The 11,998-nt window shown below is 41.4% G+C and overlaps 1 protein-coding gene across 14 annotated transcripts in view; it reads right to left on the bottom strand.

Moving 5' to 3' along the window:
* The window catches only part of PPEF1 (protein phosphatase with EF-hand domain 1), a 127,200-nt gene that overhangs the window by 84,388 nt on the left and 30,814 nt on the right, over positions 1–11,998 (bottom strand). For all 14 annotated transcript variants that reach the window (XM_019667533.1, XM_019667471.1, XM_019667452.1 and 11 more), the window contains 2 exons: positions 4,314–4,441; positions 1,290–1,350 (listed from right to left, as the gene is read on the bottom strand). In XM_019667533.1, coding sequence (XP_019523078.1) covers positions 1,290–1,350; positions 4,314–4,441 — 189 coding nt within the window. The remainder of the gene's footprint in view (positions 1–1,289; positions 1,351–4,313; positions 4,442–11,998) is intronic.

Below are 11,998 nucleotides of genomic sequence, written 5' to 3'. Positions count from 1 at the left end.
TGTTCAGCATCTTAGCTGTGGAGGGCAGTGTCACTGGCCCTCATATGTGGGATCCGAACCGGGGCCCTCTGGCATCCCAAGCCAGCTCTTAATCATCGTGCCACTCAGCCGGCGCGCCATAACCATTTTTAATTAGAGTAAAAAATGGTTGGCCCAAACTAAAGAAACAAGTTTTAAATCTAGCATCCACCTTGAAGATAACAACAGGCAGGTCTAAATTTGCAGGAGAAACACATGCCTTGTGAGTAACTATTATCCTAAAATCATTTTTGAACCACTCTTAATTGCCTGTCTCCAAAATGATTCATTTAGTTATTTCAGAATGACTAAATAAATTATAGATAGTTAAACAGCCAGATAGATAGGCAGAAAACAGGAACATGGTGGGGTCAACTGTGTTTAATCCACCATTTCCCCCTAAATCTGTCCCATGAAATACTCATGGTATTTTGATCTCTAAGCACAAAGTTTCATGGGTAAAAACTAAGATCCTGCTTACTAAGCTAATATTGTACATCAATAGATTGTGGTCAGAGAAGGTATTCAACAAATTAATGCTGAATGAAAGCTAATCCAGTGTTTGTTTGTTTGTTTGTTTGTTTGTTTGTTTGTTTTCCCCTCCTACCACTTCTAATTCAGTTTTTTGGAAGTGAAAAAAATAAATGGTCAGGGGCTGGCCACGTGGCTCAGTTGGTTAGAGTACAAGCTCTGAGCAACAGGGTCACCAGTTCGATTCCCACATGGACCAGTGAGCTGTGCCCGAGCAGAGCTGCCGCTGACCTGCCAAGAGGTGGCAGGATGGCTCAGCTGGTGAGAGAATGTGCTTCTAACAACAAGGTTGTCAGTTCGACTCCCACATGGGATGGTGGGCTATGCCCCCCCGCAACTAAAATTGAACATGGCACCTTGAGTTGAGTGGCCGCGAGCTGCCATCAGGCGGCGGGATGGCAACTGGACTTGGAGCTCAGCTAGCTGCGCCCTCCACAACTAAGATCGAAGGACAACAACTTGGCTGTTCCTTTCCCCAAATTCCCCAACACTGTTCCCCTTCCCCAATTCCCCAATAAAATCTTTAAAATAAATAAATAAATAAATGGTCAATTTAGTTGACACCTATGAGAGAAAAAAAAGCCAGCTGAACTGATTTCACCAGTTTGGTGTCACATAGACAAGACAGGTTTGCACCTTTTAAATCTCCTAGTGCTCTCCCGTCTTCTGAGTTTACATCCCTTGATAAGAAAAAGTCAACATTTAATGACTGCTTTTCAAAAGACAAAATTTTTACTTACTCTGATCTTTCTCATGTACATGTTTGTAGTTTTCCAACATGAAGGTAAAGAAATTGGATAGCTGGACAAAATAAAAATACATTAATCAATTAATAAACCCCAAACAAGCTGTGTGGCAAATGCTGTTGGTGTTCCGTGCAAGTCCCCTTTACTCTTCTGGGGCACTCAACTCCCAGCTGCCATGAGTGCTAATGGGTCCCACCTCTACCTGTTCCCCTCCTCCCAGGGACTGCCCTTGGCGGATGGGCAGCACCTCCCCCAGAGTTGCACAGGATATCATATACCCGCCTCCTGGGGAGCTGCTCATAGAGAATGACTTACTGAAACAAAGGTACTACAGCCCAGCCCCCCCACCTCCATTGCCACTGGCTGGGCAAAATCTGTGAGGCATTTCCCATTTCAGAGCTCCCAACAGGATCAGACTGAGGTCCGACTTCTCCAGAAACCACCTTTTTGCCTAGTTTCTTCTCCCATCCTATCTGGCTTTCCTCACTCCCTTACAGGTTTTTCCTGAGAACACTCTCCCAGGAAATCACTTGTACCAGTAAACCTGTCTCAGATCCTGCTTCTAGGAAACTAACCTAAAACAACTACTAGATTTTGTTCATTATGATCGCTTTTCCTTTTGGTAGTGAGATTAAGAGTTAATGGATACTCTTAAATGTCAAATATATTTGTGAAATGAAATAAGGAAGAAGAGAGAGAGGGAGAGAAAGATGGAAATCCACCAGCATTCCAACCATCACCTAGATGCCTACCAATTACCTGCAAAGACCTGCACTTACACAGCACAAATAACTTTTTCTCCAAGCCCTGCGTCCCATGAAGAGTGAACACTAAAGAACCTTCTCAATCTGGGAGTTAAGTGTAAGAGTTCAGGGAAGGAACTGTCCATAAAAAATATTAAAATGTATGATTTTAATACTGTCTATGGGTTTATCAATTAAGAGTCAATAGTAATCACAATGAAATACCATTTCACATACACTAGGATGGCTATAATCCAGAAGACAGATAATAACAAGCGTCAGCAAAGATATGGCAAAATTGGAGCCCTCATACACTGCTGGTGGGAATGTAAAATGGTGCAGCTGCTTTGGAAAACAATTTAGCAATTATTCAAAAAGTTAAACACAGATGACCCAACAATTTCACTTCTAGGTATACACCCGAGAGAACTGAAAACATATGTTCACATAAAAAAACTTGCACACAAATATTCATAGCAGCACAATTTATAATAGTCAAAAAAATGGAAACAATTCAAATAATCTATCCACTGAGGAATGAATAAACAAAATGTGCTATATCCATACAATGGAATATTATGCAGCAATAAAAAGGCATGAAGTACTGACACATGCTACAACATGGATGAACCTTGAAGACATGCTCAGTGAAAGAAGTCAAATACAAAAAGGATCACATGTTGTGTGGTTCCATTTATACGAAATGGCCAGAAAAGACAAATCCATAAGGACAGAAAACAGATTAGCAGTTGCCAGGGGCTGGGGTTGGGGAGAGATTGCTAATGAGTATAGGGTTTTTTGTGGGAGCAGGGGGTAATGAAAAAGTTCTAAAATTTATTGTGGTGATGGTTACAACTTTGTGAATATGCTAACAGCCATTACATTTTACACTTTAAATGGGTGAACTATATCTCAATAAATGTGTTATTTAAAAAAGAGTCAATGAGGGCTGGCCGAGTGGCTCAGTTGGTTAAGAGCTCGCTCAAGAGTTTGAGCTCTGAGCGACAGTGGTTTGATGCCTGGCCCAAGCTGAGCAGCCGCTGAGCTGCCAACAGGTGGCAGGATGGCTCAGCTAAAAAAAATTAAATAAATAAATAAACAAATAAAAAAGAGTCAATGTTAGGGGGCGGCCGGTTAGCTCAGGTGGTTAGAGTGCAGTGCTCATAACACCAAGGTTGCCGGTTCGATCCCTACATGGGCCACTGAGCTGCACCCTCCACACCTAGATTGAAACAACTACTTGACTTAAAGCTGATGGGTCCTAGAAAAACACACTGTTCCCCAATTTAAAAAAAAAGAGTCAATGTTAAAGAATGTACTAATACAGGAATGTATGTATATAAAGCATATGGATTTGAGAGCTCACGCCATCTTTATATTCATCACTATGTTCTACAGTGCTTAAAATGACAGCACTGGGAGAAGCTAATTGAATCATAGTATATCATTTTTATAGCTGCCAAGAATAAATCCAGCAATTCCTTTAATTCTTTTTGAAATTTTCTTAATCATTTTTAAAGATTATGTGATAAATAAATTTACAGATAAATATGATTGGTGAAAACTACAAACGATACAGAATGAAAATGAGAATTCCTCTCCCACGCAACTCCCACCCGTCAATACCACTCCTGTCCCCAGAAATAACCACTGTAAACACCTTACTGTATATCTTTTTCCAGACTTTGGCTGTATGTTTAATTTAATTTCACATATCTGGGCTAAAACTCTACATTTTGTTCTACAAGTTAATTTTTTCATTAAAAGTCATATTGGAGATCTTTCTAAGGTCTTCTTGTTAAAAGTACTTTTTTTTCTATCAAGCATTACAGCCGAATTTATATATCGTTTTTGCAAGCTTAAAAAAGGCCCTTTTTGCCCATCTGTATTTTTCTTCTAGAACTTTCATAGGTTTGTTCCAAAAAAATTCTTCTATTTTTTTTTAACTCCTCAAAGTGTTTTTTCCTTCATAAAGTAACAACTTTTCCTCCTACGGGGCATGTACCTCAAAACAGAATAAGACCATTTTTTATTAGTTAAATAGACATCTAGCAGCCTTCTTAAAAATGTGAACTTCAGAACCGAAAAACACCATCCTCATCCAAAATCATGCTTTCTCTCAACAGCTAGCTCCAAGACAATGTCACTGTATCTTCTATTAAATCCTTTTGCCAAGGTTCCTCAGCTTAAAATGGCCCCAAACTGTCATTCTTTCAAAAGCCAGGGGTAAAGAGAAGCATTTTACCAAAAGAAGAGACAAGCGTGCAAAACAGACCTGCAATTGGCTTTGTTCATCAGCATATTCGATGGACTGGAAGATGGTGAGCGCATAGCGTTGTCTGGTCCTCAACCGAGCGCTGTAACCTCGGTACCAGTTCTGGATTACCAATGCGGCAACCAGTGCTGCAGATCCACAGGACATGAAAGTCAGAGAAAAACAGTTACTATGCAGCCATGTGGGGAAGAGAAAAACTACAAACAATGAGATTTACTTTCTTGTTTTTGTAAACTGTCCTCAAGTATCAAATAGAGGAGAACGAAGGCACAGTCATCAAGAGTAGAATTTTTGGAGCAAGACTGTCTGAATTTGAAGCCCAGCTCTGCTGGTCACTGACGATGTGACTCTGGGTAAGTTACTAAAGCTCTCAAAGCCTCAGTTCCCTCATCTGTAAAATGGGGATAACAATGGCACCTACCTCTGGCAGTATGTAGGCAAATCAAGTCTACGTATGTCCTATGAAGTAGCAATTCCATTCTTCACTATACACCCCAAAGCAAGTCTCACATAGTCCATAAAGGAGCCATGTGGCGCTACAATACTCCTATGAGTGGCAGTAGGAAGTGTGACACCAACGCAACCTGGCTGTCCATCACTAGGAACGAGAATGTGTAACTGTGGTAGGTGTAACCATGGAGTATTATGCCACGAGTGGAAGCAATAGACTAAATAAATCCACAGCAATGTGAATGGGTTTTTAAAAATGTGTTAAAACAGTTATTTGTTAAACAGTTATTAAAAAGTTAAGAGACAGAATGAAATATAACATACCATTTTATACAAATTTAAAATACACATACAGAAAACCACAGTATACATTTCATAACAATACACACAGAGGAAAGATACACACTAAACCTAATAAATTGGTTATTTATGGGGGAGCGTGAACGAGTGTTGGATACATGGATAAAAGGGAATAAGTCAATTAATTAACATACGGATCTTGCACAGACCAACGGTAACAATGTATTGGTTTGTCGGAAAAGTCATGATGTATTTTTTCTGTTTTTCGTTGCAAAAATGCGTCATGACTTTTCCGACAACCCAATATAATGAATTGAGAAGTATAATTCACTCCAGCTTCTACAACCTGAGATTCAATTGATACGAGATAGATGGATAAGTGAACACACATCTCCGTCCTTCTTAGAGTTACTATGAGGACAAAATGAGATACTGCAGGTGAAGAGTTTAGCCCGATGCCTGGTGTAAAGCACATGCTAAATAAATGGCAACTGTCATGAAAAGTATTGTCTCGTTTGTGGACTATTCAGGCATGCTGACGCTCTTCTGGGGCTGGCAGCCTTTGAACCATCCTGTAGCTTCATAGTTTTGAAGAAAGAGATCAGCTGAAAGATAATGAAATTTAAAATATAGTCTCTTATGCCTTCAAGTTTTAGAGTGAAGAGTAATCAACCTACACCAGCTGGCTCCTTTTATTCATGCTATAATTTTTCCCAGTTAGCACATAAAAATTAAGAATTGACTATAACAAGAACAATTTTGGTTCTGAAAGCAGGAATCCAGCCTCCAGTCCCGGCATCGCTGGTTTAGTACTGCTGTGGTACACAGGGTGGACACCAGTCACCTGAGGCTGTTTATTTATGAGCTTCTTCAAGGCTCTCAGGTTCCAGAGATTCTCATTTCATTATTCAGCTTCCAGAAAACCCAAGAAGTAGATATAAGGTCAAGTATCATGATCTTTATAAGGAAAAAAAAAAACCACAGGAAGAAGAAACAGAGTACCTTGTTTGACGTTGCAAAGCAAATATGGTAGTACCATGGTAGAATCTCGTGTGTTCTCACCATATCATTACGGAGAGCCTGCACTCACCTGAAAGGTCTGTTCTGTGGACAGTCACTGTCATGTCCAACCAACCCCCACCCCAGAGGCTCTCTGTTCACCACGCACAATGTTCCAGTGCTATTTACTGAGCGCTTATCGAGGGCCAGGCAATGGATTCATTCCTGCAGTCCCTGTCACACTGTGTGGCTAGGAGAGCTGAACTTACTTAAGGTCACTTAGCCATTAAGTGGAAATGGACAGCAAGGAATTGAATCCAAGCCTCACTGACCCCACAGCCCAAACTCTTAACCTCCATAGAGCTACTGACCTTTTTCTGTGCCTTAGTTTCTTCATCTACACAATGATGTAGTGGAATAAATGATGCCTAAAGTTTCTTCTATTTAGTATTAGCAACATCAATAATAGATAATCAAGCTTATTATTTCTATACTTGATAATTGAACCAAATATAACAGTTGCCATATGTTAAGGGTCTACTGTAAGACATTTAGTCCTCACAAGTATTATCATCTCCATTTTACACATAAGGGAGCTTTGGGTTTAGAGAGTGCTCTGCAGCAGCCACCGGATCCAGTTTGCAGTTTACCCAGCATTTGCAAAACCAGCCTCACAGCAGCCCCTCAGAGACACCAGCCCCAGCTGAGCAGCCCCTCTTCTCAAAGGTCTGAGTTACAGTTCTCAGCACCTCTCTCCCAAATTACTAAATTTTAATAATTCTGATCTTTCCCCTTTGTTCTCTCAGCCCTGGAGGTGGTAACTTTCCTGCAGTTGCTACCTCCGCGTTAGAATTCTTTTTCAGGGCCCCTTTCAGGGACCAAGTAACAACTTGACACCTAGTTAACAGTTGTTTACATTCAAATCCCTCTTGGTTTCTGCCTCCTGACTAACCCCTGCCTGATGAGTTAGTCCTATGGGTCCAGGCTTAGGCCTCCGCCTCCAACTTCCCGGGTGCTCCAGCTCAGGCCCTTACTGGATTTTTGAGTGCTTGGTCAGGAGCTGATGAAAAAAGGCTTTGATCCACAACCTGCTGTTGCTGCTTGGGCATACAGTTGTCACAGCACTTTCTCCAGAAGAGGGCAGGAGACTGGCAGGGCAGGGTTGGCATGCCAACATCAGTCTGCTAAAAGCTCACCACTGCAGGGCACCCTAGCCAGTTGAGGACCCTTCTCTGGAGCAAACACCTCCAAAATGGCAGAGTAGAGCCCAGACACGATGGACCTCCTCAAGGGGGTCGCTGGCTCCATAACCCTGAACCCTCCCCATAGAGCTAAAGATCAGTGTCATCCAGTTCTGAACTTGTCAGACAGCTGTTCATGGCATACCAGGGCCGTCTTCCCTGTCACATTAACTCCAGCTAGAAAAAAACAAAACAAAAAGAAAAGCTTTGCCTTATGTCCCAAGGCCCTTCTATTTTTGTTTCTAGAAGGAAGCAACAGCATAGGTTTAATAAGTTACCCGGCCAATTTTCTATGTCCGGCACAGGTGGTTTCTCTATTGCCAAGCTGGGTGTTTTCTTGTTTGTTGGTTTGTTTTGCTTTTTGTTTTTTAATGGCTTCTTTAATCTGGTGGCGATCATTATCATGGTATTTTGTCAGAAGTTAAATACCTAGGTAGGGGACCCAGGAGCAAAACAAATGATAAATCCAGAGCATTCGCTTTGTGGTGACAGGCACTGTGCTTGGTGCTTTATATGGATAATTTCATTTGATCTCGTCCTCCCAACAATCCTATGAAGTGTCATTATACTTATTTTACAGATAAGGAAACCGAGGCTCAGGAATAACTGGTTTGGGGTCACATCACTTGTCAGTGGGAGAATGTAGAGTCAAATCCTGATCTCCGGAATTCCAGAACCTGGGCTCATAACTATTTTGCTGTACAGCCCAGTGTGGCATTTGGAATCAGCCATAAAAAAATGAGACAGCATGTAGAATAGTATCTCCCTCCCACATCTTCCCCATCACATGCTCCCCAATCTCTACCACGTCTACTGTTCTCCACAGCACTTTTTACCATCTGACATTCTATATAGCTTTATGCTTATGTGTTTAACGTCTGTCATCCCCTATTAGCTAAGCTACATGAGAATAGGGACTTTATTTTGTTCACTGCTAATAACCCAGCACCTGGGGCAAGGCCCAGCAATGGATATGTGTTGAATGAATTAATTAAAGAATGACTACTTTCTAGGGCTGTTACAATACACAATAATAAGTTAGTAGTGTGCTGATACAGGTATTAGTAATATATTCATTAATTGACTGATTAATATAAAATGCTTAGTATAATCCCTGGTATATAGACAGCACTTAAATGGTACATACTTGTTTTCAAAAAAGTAAGGCAGGAATAACAGGTAGCAGTCTCTCTCCAGGCTAACAATTTCTAGTGCTCCCAAAGACTTCCTAGTTATACATAATATTTCATTAAGAACTTCACAGTATAACTATTGCACTGTGTTGTACAGCTGAAACTAATTCTAAAAAATGTATATTTCACAATAAAAAATAATTTAAAAAAAAAAGAACTTCACAAACTACTATGGACAAACAGGCTACCATATTAGGACCCAAGAGCCAGGAGCAAGAAGAGTCGTGCCAACCAGGACCCACAGGGCTCACTGCCTTAGAGTTCACAGTCTTGGCTCAAAGGTCACCTTCTCAGTGAGGCCTTGCCTGACCACCCTTTTTAAAATGGCACTCCCCCCTCCAACCCCGCCCAACTCCCGCATTGCCTATCTCCTTCCTATCTCCAGAGCACTTATCACCATCTGTTATAGCATATATTGAGTTGTTGGAAAAGTCATCATGCATTTTGCAACGAAAAACAGAAAAAATACATCATGACTTTTCCTACAACCCAATATTTTACTCATTTGTTATTGTCTGTCTCCTTCCACTAGAATGTAATCTCCATAAGGGCTGGGATTTTGGTCCATCTGGTTAGCTGCTATATCCCCCGAGTCTGGAAGAGCCCCTGGAACATAGTAGATGCTCAATAAATATTTGAATGGAATGAAGGAAGGAAGGAATGAAATTACAAGACTTGCTGTCTTGTGTTCCTCTTCATGCTGACTGGTGGAGCCTGATGGTGGTTTGTTTTTATTTTTGAAATAGGAGCTTATTTGACAGATCTTTAAACAAGAAGCTCTATTTATATTCAGGACAAGACATTTAAAGACTTTGCTTTTGAAATTCTGGCGGAGGCCTCCTAAGGAGGCACCAGGATGAGCGAATAATTAATGTAACTTTAAGGGGCCTGACATTCAGTCAAGAAGTGAGAGAGAGGCAACAAGAGTGATAAAACTGATCAAAATGAATTCAAATGAATTGGAAAGAGAATGAATCATCTAGTGGCAAAAGGCTTTAAATGAGGAAAAAAAGCATCTAGTAACTCAGCTATTCAAAGCATGATGGGAATAGGATATGGCTCAATTCTAGGACCACAGTTTTCATCGTTGTTGTTTTTATTTACAGATGTTATATATCTGCCATCTGCTAGAGTGTGTGGCTATCCCAGTCTTCCAGCTTCACTGGAAAAAGAGCTGAAAGCATGAGATGGTCGCAAAGCCTGCTTCTTGGACAGCAAACAAGGCAAGGACTCCATGACAGTTGCTCACCCATAAACTTGAGCATCCCTCCGGAACAAGAGTACAACACAGCATCCTTGTCCCCTGAAAGCATTTTTCTCAAACAAGAGGGATATGCGAGTAAAGCATGGAGCTCAGTGTCAAAAGAAGGGCAGACATTTCAAACAAAACTATATACACTTTCTGCAAATGACAAAAGAGATCATAGTTTTATCACTCTTAAAACTCTCTGGCCTTCGAGTCAGAGAAGGACAAAAATTAGAGGTCATTTCTTTGACTTTTTATTTACTCATGCACTCGCCCATCCACCAACCCACCCACCTGGGATAACAGGAAAAGTTCTGAATTTGTAATCTGGAGATTTCCATTTTGGTCCTGACTCAACCACGTGCTAACTGTGTATGTATGCTAACTGTGTATGTAACCTCAGGCAAATCACTAACCTCCCTGGTCTTCAATTTCTCATGTGAACAATAAGAACTTGGGATTTGTGATCTCTAGGATCTTTTCCAGTTATAAAATACTCAAATTCATCCTGTTATGTGTTTTTAATGCCACAGCTGCAGCCTACCTATTATTATACATAGTGAAGCTGAAAATAACCATTCAAGGACAAAATAGGAACACACAAATCAGAAGCTTCTGGACAGGGCTGGCTGAGTGGTGCGATGGTTAAGAACTGGCTTGGGACGCCAGAGGGCCCCGGTTCAGATCCCACATATGAGGGCCAATGACACTGCCCTCCACAGCTAAGATGCTGAACAACAGCTCAACCTGGACCTGGGCTGCCGTGAGTCACTGGCGATGGTGTAGGCTGCAGCCCCTGTGGCAGTGGGTTGCCATGGGCTACCGTATATAGCCAGCAGCCAGCGTGAGCGGCCAGCAGCCACCGTGAGCAGCCATCCAGAAGCCAGCGACTGATCTGCCTCGGCCAGGAAGAGCGCAATAATAGTGCCAACTTGGGCCAGTGAAGCAACGTCCTCCACAACTAGACTGAAGAACAAAGGGACAGCAACTTGTCTGTTCCCCTTCCCCCAATTCCCCAGCGCTGTTCCCATCCCCCAATTCCCCAATTAAAAAATATATATATTTTCTCATAGGAAATGTGTTCTATTATTTCAACAATTCAATAATGACCTTTAATCCTCACTCAGGAAAAAAAATTAAATATCTTGACTGCAATTTTGCTTTATGTCTCTTTTGTTATTAATTACTAACCTGACTTATAGTGCCATAATCATTCACCCAAGGTCAAATACAATCAGCATAAAATTTTTCTCTTTTGCAGCTGCTAAAAAGATAACAATATAAAGCCATACTCATATAAGAAAAGGGTTGATTATGGGAAATAACTGGCAACTGGAGCTGAGGTATTGCACTTTCTTACAGTGAGTTGAAATGTGTCTCTCTGGAACAGGATTTTCTAACAATTAACAGGCTCCAACTATAAAGCTGGCTTCTTTATGAATTGTCTAGTAAGGGCTGAAAGCTAGCGAAAAGCGTTTAAATGGAAAGATGGGACACCGTATCCTTTCAGTAGTACTTTCTACCTTGTAAAAAGGTTCATGATTCTAGAGTGGATATCTGAATAGTCCCTGTCAGGGTATTATTATACCTGAAATTTCTAAAGCAGAGGTGGACTAATCACACAGCAAACAAAGAAAAAAATAAAGATGCGTTTAATTGGTATAAAAGAATAAAAGGATTGTATGTTTTTTTTGTTTGCCTATTTCACGCAGGCAATAAATGTAGTATCAATCCTACATAAATCTCAAAGCCAACAAATTATCATAACAAAAAATGAATAATTAACTAAAAATTGCTTACTGAGAGGGATCATAATTCCAGATGAAGTACGTGGTCTCCTTTACAAAGAAAAGTACTTGTTTGAAATTATTTCCATATGATGGCAACAAACCAGGGATTATACGAGGTGTGATCAAAAATTACAACGAGGGTTGGCCGAGTGGCGCGATGGTTAAGAACTGGCTTGGGATGCCAGAGGGCCCCGGTTCGGATCCCACATATGAGGGCCAGTGACGTTGCCCTCTACAGCTAAGATGCTGAACAACAGCTCAACCTGGAGCTGGGCTGCCATGGGTCGCTGGCAATGGTGTAGGCTGCAGCTCCTGTGGCAGTGGGTTGCTATGGGCTACGTTGTGTAGCCAGCAGCCAGCGTGAGCGGCCAGCAGTCGCAGTGAGTGGCCGTCCAGAAGCCAGCGACTGATCTGCCTTGCCCGGGAAGAACTCAATGATGGTGCCAACTTGGGCCAGTGAAGCAAC

Source organism: Hipposideros armiger, unplaced genomic scaffold, assembly GCF_001890085.2.
Source record: "Hipposideros armiger isolate ML-2016 unplaced genomic scaffold, ASM189008v1 scaffold_13, whole genome shotgun sequence".
In the NCBI taxonomy this organism is placed as follows: domain Eukaryota; kingdom Metazoa; phylum Chordata; class Mammalia; order Chiroptera; family Hipposideridae; genus Hipposideros; species Hipposideros armiger.
Note: the sequence above shows the minus strand (reverse complement) of the source record. Positions and strands in the feature narration are given on the sequence as shown.